General features: G+C 34.9%; 1 protein-coding gene across 4 annotated transcripts in view; it reads right to left on the bottom strand.

The window, feature by feature from the left end:
• Positions 1-2,818: 2,818 nt before the first annotated feature.
• Positions 2,819-25,217, bottom strand: part of DICER1 (dicer 1, ribonuclease III) — a 67,331-nt gene continuing 44,932 nt past the window's right edge. For all 4 annotated transcript variants that reach the window (XM_062576604.1, XM_062576603.1, XM_062576605.1 and 1 more), the window contains 13 exons: positions 24,651-24,830; positions 20,908-21,121; positions 20,346-20,499; positions 17,122-17,304; positions 16,714-16,819; positions 16,440-16,615; positions 15,369-16,152; positions 13,789-13,944; positions 9,086-9,965; positions 6,827-7,095; positions 4,061-4,223; positions 3,894-3,969; positions 2,819-3,606 (listed from right to left, as the gene is read on the bottom strand). In XM_062576604.1, the coding sequence (XP_062432588.1) occupies positions 3,441-3,606; positions 3,894-3,969; positions 4,061-4,223; positions 6,827-7,095; positions 9,086-9,965; positions 13,789-13,944; positions 15,369-16,152; positions 16,440-16,615; positions 16,714-16,819; positions 17,122-17,304; positions 20,346-20,499; positions 20,908-21,121; positions 24,651-24,830 (3,507 nt within the window). In that variant the 3' untranslated portion in view covers positions 2,819-3,440. The remainder of the gene's footprint in view (positions 3,607-3,893; positions 3,970-4,060; positions 4,224-6,826; positions 7,096-9,085; positions 9,966-13,788; positions 13,945-15,368; positions 16,153-16,439; positions 16,616-16,713; positions 16,820-17,121; positions 17,305-20,345; positions 20,500-20,907; positions 21,122-24,650; positions 24,831-25,217) is intronic.

Below are 25,217 nucleotides of genomic sequence, written 5' to 3' on the forward strand. Positions count from 1 at the left end.
ATTACAGGCTGTCTTCTTGCAAAAACTACGTTGTATGTGTAATATGTTGGTTTGTTCAGAGATAATTACAGGAGTGTCAGAGGTCATTCTAATTTTAATTACTTCACATAACAGTAAAAATGATGTCATAAAATACAATAGTTTTAAAATACAATCAAGAGTTCTGTTACACATCTTTGTTGTATTTTTCCACATACAGTAAAAATGCCACAGACATTACAAATGACCTATTTAAGTTGTGCAAGTAAATGACACATTGCAGGCATTATAATTATCTTTTTCAAATTCAGTAAATCAAAACAGCAGCAAGGCCAAACCACATTTTTCCTCTCTGTTAAGCATTTTTTTCCTTGAAATGAGGTAAAGCATGGTACCAAGTGCAATGCTTATTTGTGCTACATGAACAGAACAGCGCAAAAAAAAAAAGCCATAAAAATAAAAACGCAGCATAGTTAAGAGGACTGTTTAAAGTACAGTATAATAGGTCTAAGAAGATAACAAAAACAAAAACAAATTAAAAAAAAAACAAGGTTCATGCCAACTAACCCCCACACTATTGATGAGGAGCCTGTGTGGTTGCTTTTGAAGATGGGCTGCAACAGTTCACTTACACTTGCGCTTTTAGCATGTCAAGTGATTTCTATCCCAACCTTCAAATGATCAGATTTAGGTCTTTAATAGCATACATTGTCCAATATCAAAATCATATCAACTGATGGGCAAAACACGCAGATGTATAACATGGAAACTAACATGACTTTTCTATCTCAAAGGATACAAAGTATTTCAATGAGGTCACACTGGAAAAAAATGCGGCATTCAAAATGCATTTAAAAATGCATCAGCAGCAGAAACTACTTTATAGTCAGCCACTACACATTTCAGATTTCCAATTCATAGGCTTTGTCTAGTAACAAAGCGATCATTAAACAATTCTGAAATACAGAACAAATTCAGTTTTTTTTTGCATCAAAACACTCTGCAGCACTTCACTCCTAACCATTACCTGAAAACCCTGAGAACCTATAACCTAGCAAGCAGTAAGAAACTTTGTGTTAAAAGACTAACTTTTAAGTGTTACAGTTGTTCATAGTGTAGTTAAAACTATGTAAGACTTGGTCTGATTTTATCTGCTAATTAATCTCTGGCCAGAAACACAGAATTGTTAACATTAATGATTATGTATTTTCCCTAAGAAATTTCACTCCTATCATGAAGAAATAGCTATAATATAAATCAGCAATTTTTAAACAGCTAACTCAAAGTAATTTATCTTTGAAAGTTTAGTCTGTATGTTTTTACTGTTTCATTTCATTTACATTTGTTTTGTACATATAAAGATTTATCCCTTCCTCGTATCTTTTTCATGACTGAGTACCAAAGAAATGCTAGACTCTGTGTACAAGCTAGTATTAGAATTCTTGGTTGACTGCTATAACATTGCTGTTTCCAAATACAAAAACTGCTCATTTTGCAAAGCAAAAAAATGATTAAAATAGAAAATATATAAATGTTTGAAAACTGTATTTCAGAAAAGCTTAATGCCTACCCCTTGCCAGTCAGGCATTTTTCTTTCTTTCTTTCTTTCTTTCTTTCTTTCTTTCTTTCTTTTTTTTTTTTTTAAGAAAGCTAGAGCTGACAGTTTTTGTTTTGCTTTAGTGTGCATTTGTGAGGAAAGGAATAGGGTTTTAAAAGCAGGAAATACAGTATTTATTTGTAATTTAATACATAAGACACAGCATCAAGTTCAAACTATTGTGCTGGAAAACATTAAAACACCTTGCTCTGCTTTCTCAAACTTCAAGCATAATTAAACAGGGCAAAATTGCAGCAAACCTCTACTGATATTGGTGGGAATATGAGACCCACAGCTTTTTAAAAAGGTAAATTAAGAGGTATTATAGTTACAGTGCAAAAAATTAAAATTTCAAGCATAATATATAAACATAGCACCAAAACAGAAAAAAACAATGCATGCAACAAAAGAAAGAAAAAGAAAAAGAAAAAAGAGAACTGAGGTATTTAAGTGAAGAGTGCCTAAAAAAAATTCTAATTAAAGAAGTACAGGCAAAGCCTAAAAAATAAAAGTATGATTTCCCCCCATCCCCAAGCAGACCAAAACACCAATGAGCTAGTTTCTCTAAATTAAGGACCTAAATCACAGATGTATCAAAAGTACGGCAGTTTCATCTCAAACATCAACTTTCATGGCATTTAACAGCACAGCTTTGGTAGGTGAAATATGCATGCAACTCTGAAAAGTACAGTAAGAAATTTACGTGGAAATATCTCTAGGTCTAAAGGTGCTCCATTTGTTAAATACATAACCAACTGACTATAAAATCTGCAGCATATTTTAGGTGTGATATGTCTAAAGGTTATTTTCTTAGTGACAGTTCGTACTGTGCAATTATTTATTAATGTTTCCAGTATCGGAACTATCTAGTTTGCAGGTTTGTGTAAAACTGGAATTTTAGCCAAAGACCTTATTTTGTTTATGGTAGTACAAAAAACAAAAAAATCTGTAGACTAACGACCTCCTCTGAATTGTTAAAAATAACCTAATCGCATATATATGAATACAACTTCTATTTTAATCCTGTAATAAGTCACAGCTATAGTAATGAGTTGTACTGTAAATATAGAGCTGTATCATTGTAAAATGCGTAACAAAATGAAGGGAATGTAAAACAGTTTGTTCCAAAAAAGATCAGAAATTAAAGATTATTAATGAGGGTTTATTTATTATTAAGGCAAGAACCTTTTTTTTTTTTTTTTTTTTTTTTTTTTTTTTTTTTTAATGCAAGACTATGTGGCATAAGGAAATTGAAATTTCATTCTACCAGTATGCCAGCCATTTCAATTAAAATCTGTCCCTAACAAATAAGTGCAACAATGATTGGGAATATCATCTTAATGCAAAAAGATGACATGGAGATTAAAAAAAAAAAAAAAAAAATACTGGCACACTTATTCTTTCTTATACCCAATCATCCAGTACAGTTTACCAACTGCTTTATGACTGGCACTAGTGCACAGATTGAAAAATTTCAAGATTACTATATATAAATCTAGCAACTGCATTAGGCATAAGCTCCCTGGCCTTCTAACACTAAGCAAAGCTGTACTGACAATAAAGTAAAACAAAAAGACCTGACAACAATTATTCTGAACACTTGCTAAATGTTATCATTAAAGCACTCTTGTGATTAAACAAAGCAGAAGTGAGGAAAGAAGACGAGATTGTGTTTGCGCAAAAAACTATAACTACAATTAGTTCCAAAATTTTATACACGTTAAATGTTTTGTTATCTATTCTGTTATCAAACAAACTTTAAATTCTGTCTTCAATTTGTTCCTCTCAACATCAATTTTTTTAAAAATTTGCTTTATTTGTATGTGTCCCCCCCCCCCAATTTTATTTATTTTTAAGAGGAGACTCAGCTGTTTGGGACCTGAGGTTGATTTGCTTTGAGGCTTCGTAGTGCTCTTCTTGCAGCTGCAGATTTGGCAATCCTGTAGCTTCTGCCAACACCTTTAAACTTGCCCTTTCCTACAACTTCCACTGTTACTCTGACCTTTCCATCGTAAGTTCTTTCTGCAGGACTGCAAAAACATACACAAAAATTACTTACTGCCAGGGTGAGTTAATGTGAAATAAGAGACCTACATTTTCTTTTCTACAGAAGTTAGAGCAGTATAGTTAAATAGAAATCATTAGTTTTCTCAGAAAGTCACAACTGAGGGGAAAAAAAAGTGAATACAAAGATCACCCTAAGTGCTTAGCAAAAAAAAATAAAGTCACTCGTGACATTTAAAAATCCTCAGCAGCTTATAAAGCATAGCTTAAAAACGTTTTATAGCACTGTGCACCAAAGAAAACTTATCCTTACCTAAATTTGGCTGTCTCCGGCTCCATCTCCAGCAGCTCTCGCACTGGGGAACGGGGCACATTTGCAGAAAATTTTTCTGCAAAAAAATAAAATTGATTTTTGTTCTCTTCATAGCATATGGTACTTAATTATAATTTCCCTTCCTCCCCCCTGAAAACCGACAATACCTATTAGCGGCCTCATCATTGGATAGTACACTTGCCAAACCATTTCCAAAGACATTCCACTATCCATATAAATGGCACCAGCAAGGGACTCGAATATATCCCCCATGGCCTTTGGTACTTCAATGTCTTCTTCTTTTTCTTCATCTTCTTCAGATCTTCTGAGCTGTTTGCAATTATAAAAAACCGGGGCAGGGGGAGAGAGGAGGGGAGGAGAAGAGAGAGATATTTGCTCCTTTTAAAAATAAAACAAAGATCTTCAGAAATACAAGTTCTCTTACACCCTATCCTCAGCTGCCTTCTTTAAGTTTTTCACTGACAACTTTCCAAAGTGAAATCATTCTTTTATTCCCCACTGAAACTAAGTTGTTGGATATATCATTTTTCAAATGTGAAAAAAATTCCGCCAACACTATTGTGTACAGAGACCTTATATGCTTTGTGAATTCCTCCTGTAATAATTCTATAGGATTTCACCACAGGTCTGTTTTTTCCAATAAGAAACAGACTTGGCTCTACCAGTTCATATTAGAAAGCCATTCATAATGGAAAAAGAGTTCATATTTTAAACAACTCCTAGAAGGAGGCTTTGGAAGAAAATAGGATGTACATTTCTATACCTCCTTTATCTCCAAAGACAAGCATAAAGTATTAGCAAAATAAGCCACGAGTAGCTGATAACCAGCAATGTCAGACTGAGATAATATGGTACTGTAAGGGCACACTCAGGTACTTTTAATGTAGCAGGCAGAGTTTTCTTCTATACTGTTTATTTAAGACAACAGTCTATTCCCTTCATAAACTTTCAGTGTATGTTAAAAGGTCTTGTGTCAATCTACTGTTACTAAAATATATTTCAAATACATGTATAATATGCTTCCACCTAAGTGCAAACAGAGCAATCTGAACACAAAAAGAAATGTCTGACCATTTCTCCTTTATACATAAAGGAGTGTCTGCCTATCTTTTCTCTTCCCCCAGTGGCCAAGCTCTCACTCCATTTGGGTGAAATCCAGTTCAGGGTTTATAAGCCTATGCTAAGGCTTCAGTCTCACCATAATACCTCATGAACTAGTCCCACCCGGTGTTTCTACCTAAAATAAATCAAACAAGAAGTCACTTGGTTTGTATGCCCTCCAAACAAGAATTTTGATGGTAAGAAACAAATTCAACTATATTTTGAATAGTGTATTTCATTCTAAATGCACACTCAAGAACTTTAGAGTTATACAGTACTTAAATAACAGAAGGGGAGAGAAATTAAGAGCTATACAGCAAGGGACAACAGATGTTTCAGAAGTGAGATTTGAAAAAGAAAAGCAGATGATGTGGAGACACACATGGAGACCAGTCTAGCTGGCATGAACTGCTGAAACAAAGACTCTTGTATTAACTGTGATGAAATAAGAGTTTCAGTAAGTCAGTGCCAGACCAAGATAGGGAGCAGGCACAGGGAGAGTGAAACAAGAATTTTATTTGAAACAGCTATCCTTTTATTTGGTTGCAACTTTTGTAGAGTTTTGAGGCAATTTTTGTGTATAACAGCAGAAACTGAACAAAGGTAAGAAATCACTGCTATAAGCTCTTAAAATGAGTTTCTAGTCTTTCTACTTATGTTAAGACTATTATAAGGATATCAGAGTTTGATCCTCTGATGTAAAGTAATTCATACTATCTACATTTCAATGACAAATTTCTTAGTCATTGTTTTCTGAACCTCCCCAGAAAACATAGGGATTTCACTCTGTGACAGATACAAGGGTTGTAAACAATACACACACTGAAGTCTTCTGATTCCTAAGATTTTAAATTGTGTTTGAGAGGAAATTATTAAAGGTGATGATAACATCTTTATTTAGTGGTATTCTCAGATTATTTCTTAAGAGATTAAATCACAGTTTTTATGACAAAAATCTACTATATAACTTTTAAAAAAAGGATAATTAATAAGTGCATCCTTCTCTTCCCAGTTAGAATTTGACCAGGAAGGCCCTTGCTTTCATTTTCAGAGCAGTTCATTTAAATGAGTTGATTTTTAGTCTATTCTCCAACAAATAAGTGTCCACTATCACGATCTTCCCTGCATAGCACAGATACGATCTCTCTTTTCAAGTTCTCAGTTGAATTATTTTTCAAGTGGTTTGTTTGAAAGATGCTTATAATGTTTCCCTGGCTAGCAAAAATAAAGCCTTCAGGAGCATGTCAGAAACACACATTGGATTTTAGTGCGATGATCTATGATTCATGCTATGTCTGCTCCAGCAGAAATCATTCAGAATAACAACAGCACAGAATGTAGTGTACTACATTAAATAAGCACTGCAGTGTCAAGGTGGTATTGTTCATGGGGTTGCACTGATGTCCTATTCCAAGTCAGTATTATGTGACCTAATGCCTCTTCACCACAGTTATTTTCATGGTATAGTAATGCTTTTAATCAATCAGTGAAGAAAACTAAGAAAAACACAGGGGGAAAAAAAAACCCACTAAGGTAAAATACTGACTGAAATCAGGTGTCACAGAAAAAAAAATCTGGAGGACAAACCTAGTTTCAATTTAATTACTTTGAGCAGTTTTATTCACTTTAAACTTTCTGAAGATTGTATTTTATTTCGCATATTTAGCGCTTTATTATCAGGAGCCACCTGCTTCTTTGGCTGCTACATGCCTAATGCTAAAGTATTACAAAAAAGCGCGTCATACTAAAAAAAATATCTTATGACAAGCTTCAAATCAGGTACTGAACACATTTTTTCTACTACCACTAACCTCAGAATCCATTCCTTGCATTTCATTCTTTTCCATTTGAAATTGTACAAAGTCATCAATAACATGAAACAGTTCAGGAGAGACAGCTTTGAAGTACTTGTGGTAGTCATACTTTACAGCTAGTGATGCAAAAATGGTATTATTGACTAGAGCAGATCGTAGGTCAGTAAGAACTCCTGGAGAGTGTTGCCGTGGGTCTTCATAAAGGTGCTTGGTTATGAGGTAGTCCAAAATTGCATCTCCCAGGAATTCTAAGCGCTGGTAACAATCTTACAGTATTGGAAACAAAAGAATGTAGAACAACACAAATAAGTTTAACTCACACATTCTTTCCAGGCCTTTCTGGATAGAAAGTTTGGTATGTTGCCATTAAATATCACAAAATTACATACAGTCAAAACAGATAATGTGTGTTTTAAAACAGGTATCTTTGAGTTTATGTTTAGAAAAATTTCTAGTGGATTGCGAAAAAAAATCAAAATTTGCATCTAATAATAAAGCCATTTTTAAACTGAATGATGATTTATGTCAGGCTAGCAAAACACACTTGTGTTCATAATCGGTTAACATTTGTGCTCAAGGTCAGCTACTACCAGGCTGATCTGAAACAGATGATAACCAAACCTCCAAAAATGAACAAAAAGTCAATATATTAAAAGGAATATACAACCTGAGATTTTTTTGATCCAATTTGTCACACATTCAGACTCCTTGAAATGTGTTGAACAAAAATTCCCATTCAGAATGGATTCTTGTAAAATGAAAACTGAAATTGGGAAGCGTTTGCTGCTTCGATAATTGACATTGTTTAGAGAGTTACGGAGGTCTATTTTTAGAATATAAATAAAACTTAAAAAAAGAAAAGTACTGTTGAAAGCAAACAAGGATAGGTAGGAAGAGAGGAAGGAAGACAAAATTACCACAGAAGTAATATGGCATAGCGAAATAGCGAGTAGCAAGTTGCTTTTATAGCAGCTGAACCTAAGATATTGCTAGATCTCAACTGCTGCTCCTCCTGCAAAAAGCCACCTATAACAGCAACTCAGAATTGTCTTCCTTGTTAAACAGAAAAGGATCTGGAATTAAAAGTTTCTGCTAACAACAATTTTATCTATATATTATGCCTTACTGCTGCCATTTGTTAAACTATATATAAAAAAGGAATTATCTATGTTCTATAGATTTTGTGAAATACTTGTAAATGTGAATATGTAAGTAGGTAATGCTACCTTGAATGAAAAAATGAAAGAAATAGTTTCAGTGTTTTGTCAGAACTGCTTCTCTTAATGTATTAAGATTTCAAAATGACTTATTTCTTTAATTAAAAGAGAGATTTCTTACTTCTTGGAATAAGGAACCAATTCAGTATGGGAAGATTCAGAGTGCTGACTACACAGGAATTTGCTGTTCACTTCAAATAGGGTTGGAATTTTACCTTTGTTAGGTTTTAATTGCATATTATTTTAGGAAAACACTTCAAGTGTAAGAAAGAACAAATATTAAATTTTTAATTTAAATAGCATACACAAATGTAATTGAAGACGTTTGCTAACCTAGGATGTGTACTTGTGTCAAATTTGTTGTGAGATCATGTATAGAAGCACTAAGCAGTTGACCTGAAATTCATATTTAGTCTGACTTAGTAAACTGCTTCAGCTTTGACTTTAAATATTTACTCTACAATATACTCGGACTTAAATTAAACCTCCAATTCACAACTTCAAACTGAAATCTCTGTATTTTGCTATTTATAGACTATTTGGCTAATAAATGTTGTATGGCCTAACTTTACTGTTCAAAAGTACAGTCTGAGTAATATACTTGGATTAAATTATGGGAAAATTTTACAAAATATATTTGCAAAACAGCTACACTTCTAGAAATACGTTGTAATTTACAGTTACATAAGAATGTGTGTCAGCTAAATGGGGATCTAACATCAGTTGTATACAACTAGTCATAGAGGGTCAGAGATGAAAAGTGCTCTCTTCTGAAGCTTGATTAAGCTCCAGTAAGTCTTATATCTGTATCAAGACAAAATAGGAATTATTCACATATCAAGACACAGCTTCAGTAAGTATCCTCCTCTAAATCAATAACAAGATCTTCTTTTCTAAGATTCTTTTTGCATTCAAAGGTCACTGACTTCTTAATATGTTAAAATAACAAGGCATATCATAAAAGGACTATGTATGAGAACACAACATATATTGCCTTTATTCACAATACAGGAAACACAGTTTCTTTAAGCCAACTTACCAGTTATGGTATTATAATGGTAAGAGGCATGAGTAAATGCCTGAAGAAGATAAGCCTTGTTCTTAAAATTGTAGTTTATTTTCTTCTCGAAGTTTTCAAAGCCAGAAATAAGATGATTCAGAGTTTTTTCAGCATCTGGGTGATCAAACATACACCTTGGTGGAATCTTCAAACAGCCATACTCCAGGTCTTTATACAGAGAAGACTCTGATTTAACTACAGAAGCAGAAACAGAGTTTGGTAAAAGATTTTTCTGCTGACTGTTACAGTTCTCTCTGGTAGCACACAAAGTGCTTTCCCAATCAGTCTTTTTAATTACAGGGAGCACCTTCAGCCCCAATGAACACAGGAAAAGCTGAGCAGCTCTTTCACCACAGCTGGTCAGATAGCAGCCCAACAAGGCTTCCACACAGTCTGCAATGCTTTTGTCAGCAATACACTGTTCTGTATGCAAGTCATATGAGATAGACTGTTTTCCTGCATCAACACCACAGTTTTCTTCTGATGGGTTCCAGAAGCCCACTACAAAATCATCCTCTTCAACAGCCTTGCTAGGATCCAGATAGCACATAGCATCCCAAGAGCTATAATCAAAATCATCAAAATCTGATGAAAACTGAACATTACCCAAGGATGACTTTTTGGGTGCTTTCCATTCATAGTTCGAATCAGTGGTTGAAAAGGGCGAGAGAGAAATTTTCTTCACAAAAGCCCCTGATCCCATTAACATATTATCTATGAATTTGATATGTTCCTGATCATACTCCAAAAAATCATCTTCAAAGTCTGCTTCTTCCTTGGGTAACCTCCACATTAGGTCTTCATCCTCCTCCTCATCATCATAATCTTCAAGTTTACCATTAGCCAAATTCTCCTTTGTCTATAAAAGAACACACATACACAGACACACAAAATGCAGTACAAAAAGGAAAATGATAACCTTTGATTCAGGAAGTACTGTAGAAGTAGAATGTAGGCAGTGTCTGCTAATAATAAGCCTGAACATTATTAATAATTTTTAAAAATGTTCCTAATTATATTGTCTAATCATCATTCTAAGACTCAAATAACTGCCTTGGAATACAAACTCTTTCCTATCAACCTATAATAAGCAGTATATATTTTATATATAACACATGCTACATTTCATAGGAATACAGACTCATGCTTATATTTGCATCCAACACATACCAATTAAATAATATACACTTGCACACCGATGTAAGCTAAGGAAAAAAATTCAAAATTAACAAATTTAGATAAGTACAAAGAAACAGATTTCGGTGCACTTTTCTCTCTAGCTGCTAAAATAATGCTATTACAAATGTTTATTTACGGTAATTTAAAAAATTCTTTCTATATTCTTTCATTCTAAATAATAAAGTGTTTGCAAAGGTTAACAGTCACCATAATCTCAGTTTTGGGACACACAAAAGCAAAATGCACTCAGTGAAACAACTGAAGAACTTCTTTTACCCTACTGCTTCTATAATCATCACTCAAAAGCAGCAAAATATATTTCTCTACATTACCAAGTACAGCTAGTTACAAATAGTTTGTAGTCTATTTGGCAAACTGATAGAAAATAAGTTTAGAGTCAGTGTAGGAATGTTTATATTACAGATCAAAACCAGAGTCTAATACCAATTAGTTGGCAAGAATTTCATGTTTATGTGGGTGACAGTCTGGATAGCGTGTGTCAGGGATTCAGGAAGTGTTCTAGCTATTTGAAGAAATCAGATATAGACTAATTTTTGGTTCAAGACAAGTTAATGATTCTTTAACAGAGATGATATCCCTCCAGTTTGTCACATATTTTATAATATTGCCATGATCTGAATAGAGCAGGTCTAAGAATGCAAGACTAGAAACTATGGCACACCAGTAAGATTGCAGTATTACTTATTTTTGCTAAGTATTAACGTATACATTAAGTCATGAGGTAGAATAATTCAATGCAAAGGCAATTAGTATTAATCCTATCTCTTAAAACAAGTACATATTTGTTTTATTTCAGTTATACTGAAACATAATTTGAACTTCAGTTTAAAGCTACACTTACAGCCTCATCTAATTAAGAGCAAATTTAAAGTTGTCTGATGTTCTAATATGCATATATCTACAACAGCAAAGTAATGATGTCTCATATCTCCTCCCTGCTCATCTGCAGCAAATTGATATGGACTGAAGAAAATTATAAATTGAACACAGATATGCCCAAGCTATATAATGCTGTACAATTTGCTATGGCCTCAATCCAAGAAAGCACTTAGATATATTAACTAAATGCACAAGTAGTCCTCCTTACATCAAAAGGACTACTCTCAGGCTCAATTCTGCATCACTGGTATCAATGGGAATTCTGCCACTGAATTTGAAAGAAGTAAGATCGGATTCAAAGTGCTTTCCTGGATTGGGTCCTGAAAGCCAACACCATTTTGAATCAAGTGAAATAGCCTATATCTGCCCTCAATCTATGCAAGTCAAACTACAGGTTTCAGCTATCTAATCTTGAGAATCTGTGAACCAGATGGTAATGTTGGGGACCTCTCCCTTTGCGCTAAACACACAACCCTTTGGAGCTGTGGATGTGTGGCAGCAGTAAGGCACACCAAGCAGTGCTCAAAACCATCCAAGGGTCAAACAGATCACAATCTTCCTTATCTCACTGGAGCAACTTTAGTAATGAGAGAAAAAAGGGTGGCTGTAAAAAACCATAGTTCCGGTACATCTTGCCAGAAGATTTTCTGCTGCTAAATTAATTATCCAACTGACACACAAAAAGCAGCCATTTCTGCAACTAACTGTTCAGTAACATATAGCAAAGTTTGATTTAAATAACTATTTGGATATCAGTAGCAGCATGACCCTCAAAGCAGGACAATTTATCTAGTGCCAACTAAAGCAAGTATTGATTATTTGCATATCATATCCCACTGTTCAATCTGTCATTGAAATGAAAATATAGTCCCTGATTAAGCAATATTCACATGAAAAATTTAATTTCAGTTTCAATGTCTGTTTGTGCATTTAAAAATTAACTGATAATTTTCATTTTCACTACAATTTTACTCACAGCTTTCTAAGTAAAATTAATTAACAGCACAGCTAAGTGAACTGCCTTAACATCCTCTGCACATCATTTCTTGCATAAAAAGGTAGTAAGAATGTGCTGCAGTAAAAAAGCCAGATTAGTCAGTTTATTTTATTTTTTTTAACAGACAGCAATTCAGAAATTATCAACAATGAAATCCAGAACAGATAAGCTTTCCCTAAGAAATACCTGCTTGATTTTAAGTAAGTTATATCCACTTTCATTTCAAGCTGAAGATAAACGTTTTAAGTGTTTCTTTCATGCTTCTTTGAAATTAGTATTTGATAAAATCAACAGACTAGTTTATTAATGGGAAGCTCCTAATGCTTGAGTCCTTAATGTTGGCCTTAAGTACCAACATTTCTCTAGGATGTTTTAGTAATAATTCAAAGAGTTATGAGATTTCTAGCCCCAGCCATAGACCATCACCCCTGGACTAAGAATAAAATTTATGTGCAAAACGTCTAGATTGTCAATTGGCACAAAAAATGCATCTTACCTAAGTCACTGTCTGTACTTGGACTAGAATTGTATATTTTATTTACAAATAAACTGTGCCTAGTAAAGAGAAACAGATGAGTGAAGAGTTATGGAGAACTGAAAGCTTTTAAAAGCAAAGACTAGCTCCTGTCCCAAACGTGCTATTTTATTTTTAGAAAGGTATAACAGTAAGTCTTTCTGAAATGAATTCTTGGTACAATAGAAAACTATAATAATCAGGTTGTTTTATTCTGCAATAAACATTTATTTTCATGGTACATCTACCCAACAGTCCTCTCATGTGCCCTCTGGTGGTTCCACAATCTGAGCATGGTCTTCAGAATTGCAATATGGAAAAAAAAAAATACCCCCACAAACAAGAAAATGCCATATCATTTTCAAATATGTAAAGAATAAGTTATGGACTGATATTTCTTAAACATTTACTTTAACTCTCAGCATACAGTAAGTATGCTTCTCATTAAGATGGGTCATTCTGAAGCTATTGATGATGGACAATGATGGAGTCTATGTCAGCATTTTATTTTTGATGAGGAGTAGCTCTCAATCATTCTCATGCTGTAGCTGACAGCTGAGTGAGAATTTACCTATGATAGTTATAATCCTCACTCTGCCCTAGCGCAATGAAAATTATCAACTCCTGTTTCAATCCACCTTCTACAAAGGTGAATTCACTATTTATTGAAAGGTAGACAGACCGTCTTCTGCAAACACACATTACATCAAAAATACTATTCGTAATTCAGTTTAAATTCTGAGAGAAATTTCAGAGCATGCTCTCATGAGTTCATCTGGTAAGAACAAAAAGCAAAAAGGCTTCTTCTCTGCTCTTCTATTAATATATACACATTCATTGCTGCATGATGTTCAACAAGTTTCCTTACTTTGGGTTCTATTCAGGATCTGTTTTCCTCTCATTTTCTGTAAGTTATAGTGAAGTTTTACACAGAAAGGAAACAAAGATGTAGAACTACTTTTTTGATTGACAAATATAACAGAATATTTGGGGGAAAGGGAAGGTAGAGGAAAGAGAATACAGACCACAGACATTGGAATATATTGATGCATGGAGACAATTATTCCTCAACATTGTTAAATGGAATCTTACCATTTCATCTTTCTCCCATTTATCAGTGTTGCTCTTGTCCTGGTTCACTACGTAACCAGGTGGAAGCCAATTGACAGGGGGATCAAAAATTGATACCACCATACGACTAGGCAGTCCTTTCTTTTTCCCAAGGCGATACAAATTACAGTTGCTGACCTTCAAGAAAAATATTCTGATAAACCTCTGGACATAAATTTACATTAAAATATTGGTTAAAATACAAAGAACCAAGTCAATTTAACGTGATCTTGTCCCATTAGTTCTTAAAATGGTTACTTTTCAGCTTTCTTAATACACAACAACCAATTCACAACAAAGGTGTAGGGTATTTTTTTGTCTTTGTTTTTTTTTTTTGTGTGTTTGTTTTCTTCACAGTCAGGTATATAAAATTTGACTATTTCAGTTAAAGAAATCTGATTGTTTAATTCTCTTTGTAAAAAGAAATTATTGCTAACTTTAGAGTTAATATAGTCTGTCCAAGTGTCATTAATTACAGCATTAATAATCAACATTCAGACTAGATCTGGAATGAGAAATGACTGCTGTTATGGTAAATTGACCTGAATCTTAGTAGCAGAAAGGGTTAGAATAGTTCTGTACAGCAAATCTTATTTTAATTAAGTCATAATCCAGATGTTATTTTAATACTCTCAAATTCTTTTAAATATTGTAAAGGGAAGGAAAAAAGCACCAACATGCACTCACACACTCTTCTTTTTTCCTTTTGAACTACCAACTTCTGATCTTCATTTCTCATTTTAAACATACTTTTCATGTTTCCTTAAGTCTTACAAAATTTATTGAACATTCAAGTTCAAATTTCATGAAGTGTGTGAGTTATTCAGCCTTCCTTATTTTCCTTGATTAAACAACTATTCAATCATTTAATTCTCAGGGTGATGCATTTTATTAGAGAAAGACAGTCATATTCTTAGCATTTGATTCAAGTCTTTGCATTATGTGGAATAAAACTTTCATATGATTTATTATTCCAGAATTTAAAAAAAGAGTTGAAGAAGAGACCCTTCTCACTACTATTTATGTTTATATTAAAATACTTTAAATAGTTTTGATTGAACAATTTTGAAGGGTACTTTTTATTTGTTTGTTAATGTTTCTGTAGGATCATGCAAAAGCTTTCATGGAAGGTAATTTACTAAGGAGACAACTGAAAGGTCAGTAAAGCTATGACTTAAGGCTCTGTGCGGCTAACTCTTTCATTCAAGGGCTCCTGTTAAAGAGTTTCTAGTCAATACAGCTCTAGTATGGTCCACCAAACATCCTCATAAATACAGAGCTTTTGGTTCTATTTAGTCTTCTCTCCCCTTAGGATGGTAATCAGCTTTCAGGTGTTTTAGATTCAGAAATGAACAGTAAAAAATAGTTTCATCAATACCAGTTTATGTAACATTAGCCCTCTCATCTAGTATTTTTACTCCTAATATGCACGCTACCAAATGTATAATCAGTAAGGCCGTGGTCCTAAACCACCTTGGGGCCATTCAATCTTCATATAAATTTTATATACGTAGTTTGTTATAGCCAGCATTTTACCCTAACATTGGATCATTAATACTTACTTTTTTGCTTCTCATATATGACAGCCGTCCCTCGTGAGCATCAGGATAAGTGCAAAACAAGTATGTAGTGATGGCATGCTTTAAAAATGAATCACCAAGCATTTCAAGCCGCTCCAGATTAAAACCATCACTAGCATTTGAAAGAGTCAAGGCTTGAAGAATGAGACCGGGATTGGGGCCAAGAGTTTTTGAGGAGTACCCACTGGAAGGGCTCTTTTCAAAATCCGCTCCGTCTATTGAAAGATTAAGAGCTTTTGAAGTACTGGTGGTCACTGCCATTTTGGGGCATCCGTCTGAGGTAGATCTGTTAGCATTTCCATCAAGGTATTTATTACTCAGTAGAGTACATTCATTGCTGGGCTTGGGCTGGTTCTCACTGCTGTATAAATTCTGAATGGGACATGAGGTAGTTGGTTGTACAGGTATTTCCTGCCTGCAGTAATTCAGCTGATTTCCTTGGCAAAAGTCTCTGTTAACTAAATCACAATTGCCATTGGCAAGATTTTTATTATAAGAAACACCATTAATTGCTGCGAGTTCTGCTGAGACATCAATTTGTAGTTTACCGGGTGACTCATTGAGCAATGTTTTGTAATTCACAGACATTTGGTCATGCTTTTCTGTAGAAGAGGTTCTATTAGCACCTTGATGTGCAGCATTTTCAGGGACTACAATTGTGCTGTGCTTACAGTAATTTTCATTCTCTACCGAAGAGGAACCAGGAATAGAGATGAAGGATTTGCTGTCAATAGACTTTTTCCATCCAAAGTCCAGGTTAGGATATCTGTAAAGATATATGCTGATTTTGTTAAAGGAAAACAAGACAAGAGAAGAAAACTCTCATGCACATACACACGTTAAGAAAAAGCAATGCTCTTCTGAAAAGAACAGTGACTGCACCACCTTCTCAGGTAACTGAAAACATTATTCACAAGCAAGGCTTTTCTAACAATATCCTTCACTTAAAGCTGATATTTTAAATTCATGCAATAGAGGAATATTTTCACCACGCTTTTCAATAAAGTGAGATATCAAAAGTGAGATATTAAAACAACAATAACAACAACATACCTGAAATCTGCAGGAAGTGATTTAACCCCTACACCAGCATCAGTGGCTGTTTGAGCTCTTAGTTCCTCTGCTGTCAACAGGCAGTGCAGACGATAAAGTATGCTGGGGAGGCAAACTGCTTTTCTCCACAGGGATGCTGGAATAGGATGGATAGCACAGAGCTCTGGAACCAGTATCTGGAGTAAGGTTAGGGAAGGGTGAGAAAATAATTTTACTTTTGAAGGTAGACTTCAGAACACTGTTAAACAACTTGAATTAAGTACTTCTATTTTACCTGCTTATTCTGCAGACTTTCCCACTTTGCTTTCCTCTTCTCAGCACTGCTTAGTGGAAGTGCTTTCCCCTTCTGGTTCAAATGGCGAGGAGTCAAAAGATTAAGTCTAAGAACAAGGGAAAATATTTTAATATAAATACATAAAGATTTACGAATAACCTAAACTTTCCAAAGTTATCATTTACTCTGAGTTTTCATCCTTAACCCACACTGAAGCGACAGCAAAGTTACCTCCAGAAAAAGATGGACTCTTACCTTACAGTTGTTATGACATAAGTTAAGCACCTCCTCTAAAAATCAGTAATTATTTTGGAAAACATAAGCCTTCAGCTTTATCACATTACACTAAAACAAAGAAAATTATCCTTTGTTGTCAAACTACAAGTGTCAAGCAAGTAAGATTGTTACCTTGAAGATGTGTGGTCCACATCCAGCAGTGGCTGGTTGAGATTGGTCAGGTCAAGATTATACTTTGTTTTATAATACTCAGCAAAAGTTTCATATTCAGGGGAAGGGAATTTACTAAGTGGAGTAAGATCAGTGTATACATCAGCTACATAGAATCGATGAGGCTGATCAAAATTTCGATACCTAAACAAAAACATAGTTTGGCATAAGTTATATCCTTAAAGTAAAGCTTACACCAGCTTCTTGACGCTGCAATGTAGTCAAGATGCTAAACCACCAAATAATTCACTTGATTTTTTTGTAGGAATCAATTTGTTTAGCTAAATCAAATAATAAGTGAAATGCATGTGGTAAGGTAAGGAAGAATAAAGCCAAGCTATACTCTAAGCAGTCTGCTGTGCAGATATATTTAAATAAAATGGAAGACTCATATCTTCAAAATCTAATATATTATCAAGCTCTAGACAACCATGTCAGAGTAATGCTGCAAATGATGATTTCTTAACTCTAAATATCTAACAGTTAAACTTACTTTTTAAAATTTGGCCTCCTACAGTACTAGAATTAAATGGAGTTCCACCTTACACGAGAACTGTACTACCTCACACATAAACTGACATTTAAACTAAAACAACTTCCAAATAAAGTTAAAGCAGGAAACCCCAAATACCTAATAAGGTAAATTTTAAGTTTTCTTAGGAGTCTAAGACAATGTAATTCATTAAGAGAATGCAGAATTTGGGCAGGAGGCAAAAGCAGAGGAAAATTGCTGTAACACTTTTATCATTGTTAGTGATGCTAATTAGGTACTACAGTGAAAAACATGAACAGAAAAAAAAAAATCAGGAAATCCACATTAAAAAAAAATAAAATAACCTGATATAATTTGGTGGCAAGACTATATGACAGGGTAGAACAGATTCTGACATTAGAAGTCCAGACTTTAAAGAGTCCTTCTATACCCAATTTCTTAAGTATCCTCATCATATGAATACAAAGACCTGTTGCTACTTGCTTATCTGTACTAAGTCTATATTGTTTAAATTCCGTAAGTCAAGGCTTCTACAAATCTTGGTGGCTTTGAAGAAGTTTCCCTTCTCTCCCCCTTGATACATAGCCTGGCTTCTAGGTTGCTGCTTAAACTCATAACTGTTATTCTAAAGTACTAGAACAGTCACAAGCAGAAACATAATATACACAGACGTCCAGTACATGCAACAAGATTGAAATCTCTCAAGTATTTTGTAGGTATAACTTGTTGACTGATACACTGAACTACTTATTAGATCTAGGTTCAAAGAGGAATTCTGTCCTACATGAAGTCACTAGGGACTTTGCTGTTATCTCTCTCACAATATAGATATGGACTACTGACTAGGCTTATTTCAGAACCTCAAACAAGCCTTTCATTACTGGAAGAACTTAGGGACCCAAGATCTTGTTTTCTTTCCTGCAGTACACTACTGTTTTGGCTTTTAGCACTTTGCTGTATGTACATTTTTTTGCAGGCTCTTAGCATTTTGTAGCATCTAGTGAATGGGAATATGCAGACCAAGTGTTCTGCAAACCATCCTGGTTTAAAAACTTATTTATAACAGTTGCCCTTACCTGGGGAGTAGCTACAGTTGACCAAAATAACATAGACCACTTTTCTGTAAAATATCTTACATGATACACTGCTTGATTTGAATATTATTTTTTAATTTGATTTGCCACATCTATCATTTTCAGCTTCTCTTCAGATTTCTAAATAGACACTTCTGAATAAAATTAAAACAGTGTTAAAGATGTGTGGTTATTTTTGTTTGTTTGGTTTTAAGCACTCCTGCAAAGATGAGACCAAAGATGAGAACACACCTCCAGAACTGGACTAGGTTGTCCATGTCTGAACATCTAAGCTTTGAAAAACAGTCTGGTTGAAGGAGCATTTAGAAAATCTTTTTATCTTATTCAGTCATGCCTACCCTGAAGAATCTCCAAATAAGATTAGAATACAGGTAACTGTACAGGTAGAAACGCACAGACATCACATTATGCTTCTCCTTGAAAAGCTTATAAGTGAGAGAGAACAGGATAAGCAGGTTTTTGATTGCTGTTATGTAGACTGAACACAGAAATACTTGAAAACTCGATGGGACTTCTTAATCTACAAAGTAAGCTCAAAACTCTCCCAGGCCTAAACATTATTAGATAGCAAATAATGAATTTTCGTGAAAGATGTGTACACAGCAGCTCTCTCCCTCCCTCCTTTCCAAAAAAAGAGAGCAGAGAGGGGAGAAAAATACTAGTTCAGCTGCTGTGAACAGATCTTCAGATGGCATAGCTCCACGAAGTTCAGGAATTGTGCTAATTTACACTACCTACGAGCAGCTTCCATGGTGTTAACACTGACTATATTAAGTAGTGCTTATACACTAATGGTCCCTTTACAACTTCGTACACAAGCATTTTTACCACTTCAGTCATTTGCAGAGGTGCAGCGATAGGAAGACATTTAAAGGGGTGAAAAAAAATTAGACCGATGAAATCAAAACAAAGTACTGAAGTTTATTTTTCCAAGTATATTCTACAGCTATCATTCTTTACATTCTTTACCTGTGCCCACTACAAGTCAATCAATCAATTTCTTTCTTTTCTTTTCCTTTTTTTTTTCCAAATTATGTCAAACAATATAGAGAATAATTAAGTCTCCATAAAGCCTACCAATTATGGAGAGTCTTTGCATATCCACTATGTAAAATTCTTTTAAGTTTTTTTTCTAAATACCATTCAATAGATTCTTTTAGTCTTAAATGATCTTTACCACTTGTTATTTCTTCCAGCCATCAAACAGCATGCCTTCCTTTGGCAGGTCTTTGCTGTGAAAAGCAGTAACCAGAGAAAAGGACACCCACTCAATCTCCTAAGTTAAAAGCAGTTTCAATAAGCCACTTGTTGGTGGTGAAGTTGCCCAACTTCTTATCAAATAGTGTGCAAGTTTTGTTGTAAATTCTAATAATCCTAATAAAAAGGGAAGGATTCTTGTGAGTTCTAAGCATTGTAGCCAAAGCCTGCTCTATAAAATTGTATCTAAAAAACAATACCAAAAACCTGAAGATATGTGTTGGTCTTAACTTTTTTTTTTTTAAACAAGTAAACCTTCTTTTGTAAACAGTGACATCCCATTATGACAAGTGTTTATGTAATTTGTACATACTTAAGGTCATACTATATACAGTACTTACCTTGGAATGATAACTGCATCCTGGTAATCTTCTAATTTGAAAATAAAAGGCATTTCTTTTGTATATTGTGTACTGGGAATGCCTGTACGTGCTTCAGATTTTTCAATGTCTTCCATAAACTTAAAGTCAATGTCCAAAGTGCTGGAGTCATCAACTTAAAAAGAAAGTGCATAAATCGTTTATTCAAGGAAGTATATTCCGGGCTGAACTTTTCTGGAAAGTTGCAAATTACAGGGTTTTTTTTTTTCTTATTCTGGACACATATTTGATTGTTTTCATTTCACTTGTTTCATTCAGCCTTCAAAAATGACAAAAGAAACTTCCTGCCCACATATATATGATTTTGGATTTCTGTTCCGTCAGCTGAAGTTTACTATAGATCATCTCATGTCAGTAAATTAAAACTAGTTTAGAAACATGAAGAAGAAATAAATTACAACTAAGGTAAATCTTCATCCCGTCACATATGGAACTGTTATTACAGCTAATAACTTGAATTTTAACATAAACAAATCTATTGTTAAGGTAACTCAAAGTAAATATTGAAAAATTCTGTTCTTACCAACATTAAGAGGTAGAACACAATAGGCTGAATCAGCTTCTGTGGGTTTGAATTCTAGTGCAGGTTTCTCAAGACGAAGAATATGTGAAAAAATGTACTGGTGGAGTCGTGTTATCAACTCAAGCATTTGCAGAGACAAAGTAAAACCGGATTTCTTTAGCTCAATAGATATTGTAACCTCTCCAGAGCGAGTATACACAGGAAAGTGAGGAATCTAAGTAAGAAAAAACAAAAGATATCAAGAGAAAAGTTTCCAAAACTGGATTTCTCTACAGAATACTGAATGTTTAGTTCAGATACTGTATATAAAAATCTAAGTGTGCAAAGGCCAACGCTGTCATTGTGCTATCAAAATGGTCCTGAAATAAATTTAAATATTTGAAAATAAAGCAGTCTGTTAGCAGTTTGAGAGATATGACACGCTCTAATTCATGCCTCTTACAAGGCTGGAAAGCAGACTATAGACTGCTAAAGTCCCAACCTCTTGAAAGAGTAAGACATTACTCCAGCGGTATCGTTCCACAAGAGTTTAAGTTGCTAAAGTTAGCATTCTGCTGCCACCCTTCCCTGCGCTCACCTTTGTGTCACAGGTAGTGCTTGCCTGAGCCCACAGCAAACCCTATCAGGAAACTACACTAGCAATAAACCCCACTGTCAAAATGCCCGAAGTGTTTGGCAGTTAGCTGGCTAACTCCCTCCCTGCAGAGTCATACGGGTGACTGCCAGGTACGGGAACAAGCAGTGCTGACGCAGCAGCTTACACTGTCGCGGTGTGCCCCTCAAGGCACTCACTTCTACAAACAAGCCTGGAACTTCTGAACTCTAGAATTACTGGTCTTTGCTAAAGTAATGCAGTGCTCAGGGTCACAGTTCCCAACAGTATTTTCAGAATATCTAACCTTTAGTGACCCTAAATTATATAGGAGATTTTGAAGGCTTAAAGAATGACTTTCTTTCACAGTTCATTAAGAGTTTTTCCTCTTTATAGCCAAGCAAAAATGGAAGGTTCCCCTCCCCACATCCCCCTCCCATTATGGAAGCGAGAGAACAATACTCTTGTATTGTTCTGCAGACAATATTAAAGATTTTACTTAGCTCAGTCTCACCCACAGGAAAAACTCTTTTTTATTAAAAACCTTCTAAGATATCTAACAACAGGTACAGAATTTCAGCTTCTTCCCTGTAGCAGCTCTGAAGCCTGACAGCTCTTCCCATTTTGGTTAAAGAATGACCTAGAGTGTGCAACTAGCAACTGTACTGCCAATCCTTCAGGTACTTAACACTGAATCCTCCTTATGCTGTAGCACTCCAAGGAAAGGTTCACTGCAGTAAAACGATTAGGAAAAGAGTTCTCTAAGGAATAACAAAGATAGATAGAACTGATCTTGAATGTGAAAGTTTCCTCAAATGGAAGCAGTGTAATTCTTCCAGGAAGGAGAACCAATTTCAAAATCCAGTGGTGGAATTCAATCACAAGCTTGACTAATTCACCGTTCAGATGTTCCTTGGCACTTGATGCACTAAAATGTTATGTCTGGGTTACCACAGCACTGCACGACAACAGTCATCATCCCATTTGTGCTGGCCACCATATGAACTAAAGACCAGGCCCTACTCTGCCCTGTTTTTGTGTTTTCTTCTTCTTTTCACACGATACATATTTGATCCATTTGATCTGATGAAGGAATAAAGTCTTTTAGTCTGATGTCTAAGAAGACTGTATGTTGAATTACACTTCTTTAAATGCTAAAACTCTTAGCCATTATTTTCAAAATTAGAGGCAAAAAATAGGTAGGATCGTTACCTCAAATAATCCAGACTTGTATGCTGGTCAACTAAGGAAGTCATGGCACATTTGCAAGTCTAGCACAGTTTGTGCATGACCAAGACAGAGAAACAGGAAGACAGACAAACTTCAGCTATTATATGAAATCCCAAGGTCAAAATGCCCTACGGTTCAGAGCCATGTAAAACATTATTCCTCAGTTTTAACTTGACTGACTGCAAAACTGATAGAGAGCAGGGCAAATCTTCAAAGAGCATCATTAACGCCTCTGATCTTGTTTCTGCATCTTAATGTGACTTAGCTGCAGATCACAGAACAGAACATCTGATTTGACTGATTATCACTGGATTTCATATGACAACACATGGATGATTCTGAGGATCATGTACTGAAATAAAAACACAGAAATAATTCTGAAAGCAGTTGAGGTGAAGTGGCAGTAGATGCATAAAGAAATTCTGGAAATCTCCCAAGCATCTATCTTGTGAAATGATCCAGTATGATCCCATCTGAAAATCAAATTGTCTTTCAGTATGTTGCAGCTTCTTCACTTTTTACTATGTTATATCTAGTTAAATCTACAAATACTAACTAATTTTGCACTGAAGTATGTGGTTTTCATCTCCTTAGGAAAGATTCCTCTTGGTACTTTTGAGAAAATCCATGCATGAAAAAAGAAAATGATAGAAAAAACTAACAATTTTATTTACAATTCATTATAGAATTTATATAAAAATGACAAGGAAGTCTCACACAATGATATTCTAGATCTTAAGTAGATAATGTTTATTTTGATCACCAACTGAATGATCTTCTAGCAAAAAAAACTCATCTCCTTCTCCCCCTAGCCAACTGGTATAAAATCTTTTCACAGTATCTGCCAAGATATGAAAGCATTTGCTTCCTTCATCACAACTTTGATTAAAATGTTAACTACAAAGTACCTTAATGTGTGTGTGGGGGGGGAAGTATTACTACCATACTTCTTATGATTCAGGTGAAGACCTGAGATCAGAAAGCAAGTTCTGTCTGGATTTGTAAGATCACGGGCACAGTCTTACCATACTTAAGATCTCTGGAAAACACTCTTTAAGACCTCTTTCAAAACTTTGCTCCCAGATTTTTGCATGTACCGGACTAACTGAACTCTCCTGGACTTCTCATGCTAGGAAGTGCTAGTGGAGTGTGCTGGTTTTGGTAGCAAAGGCTGAGGTTATTTATTTTTGGTACTTATTCCTCTTATGACAAGCTTCTTATCTTTAATAACAGGCACGTCAATCACATGCTTATATTTGGCCTGTTGTAGATAGGTCCACAGCATGGCTTCCTTGTAACTAATCAATTAGGAATTCACTAGTCTTGATACAAAAAATTTTAAAATACAGATGGACACAAAGTACTCACTTATCTGAAGATAAGGGCACAGTTGCAACACGATTTCATTTATACTCTGATCACACAGAACTCCTCCCAGAAATGACTACCTTCTAGGGCTTTGCGCCAGTTTTGGCTAACATGGCCTACTTTGCTGCTGCTAAAGTCTAGGAATGCTGAAAGAACTTATTACCATGGCTTTCATATGGATAAAGTAGTGCTGTAGGCAATCTGTTGCTGAAACCCCACCACTATTATACCTCACACAAAAGAGGAAGAACATTGAGTTTGCCACTACAAAAGTATAAATTACAAAACAAAACCTCAGCAGAAACAGAACAGCTTGTTCCATCACTAAAGACAAAATAGTGATCAGACTAGATATTACCACCCATTTTATGCAGGGTACTTAATATAAGCAACACTTATCATGATATGCTAATTTCCAACCCTTCAGTTTTTATCATGATATGATCATTTCCAACCCTTCAGTTTGCAGAAGCAGGTGATGGGGAAGGGAGTGGGGAGAATGACAGGTTGCGAGGCACATAGAATAAAGGAAAGAAGCTAGACTCATCATCACCTGAGGTATAGGTTTGGCTGTCAATATTCCAAAACATCTTGTTGTATCTTCAGGAGGATACAGCTTTCGCCTCCTGAAGTTGAGCTCATCAGGTAGAGGAGTAGTTAACACCATTCCTATTACATATAGGTAACAAGGCTGATCAGGTTTGGGATAACTATCCCTCAAACATTCTGGAATCTAAGATTAAAAAGAGAAAAGATTAACAGGGTTATATCAGCAAAATTTACCTAAATATTATTCCTTGAACAAGCTTTCAGATGTTTATTAGGAAAGGTGTTATCAAAAAATGAGGAATAGGAAAATTAATAAAGACTTAACTAAAAAACATTTGGTCAATATCCTGGTCTGGCCTGAGAGTGATGAGATCTGATTGAATAGTAACATTAAAGGCAGCATAGTGCTCCCTTAACTTCCTATTTGCAGAGTTAACTTCCACCACTTTATCCATGCTGTGTTAAAAACCCAAGTCTAACAGTAGAACAGATATAACTTCACTATCAATACAACTGAAGTTCTGATGCAAATTTCCAAGTTTTGCCAGTAATTCTGAAGCACTCCTTTATG

Source organism: Rhea pennata, chromosome 5, assembly GCF_028389875.1.
Source record: "Rhea pennata isolate bPtePen1 chromosome 5, bPtePen1.pri, whole genome shotgun sequence".
NCBI classification, from domain to species: Eukaryota; Metazoa; Chordata; class Aves; order Rheiformes; family Rheidae; genus Rhea; species Rhea pennata.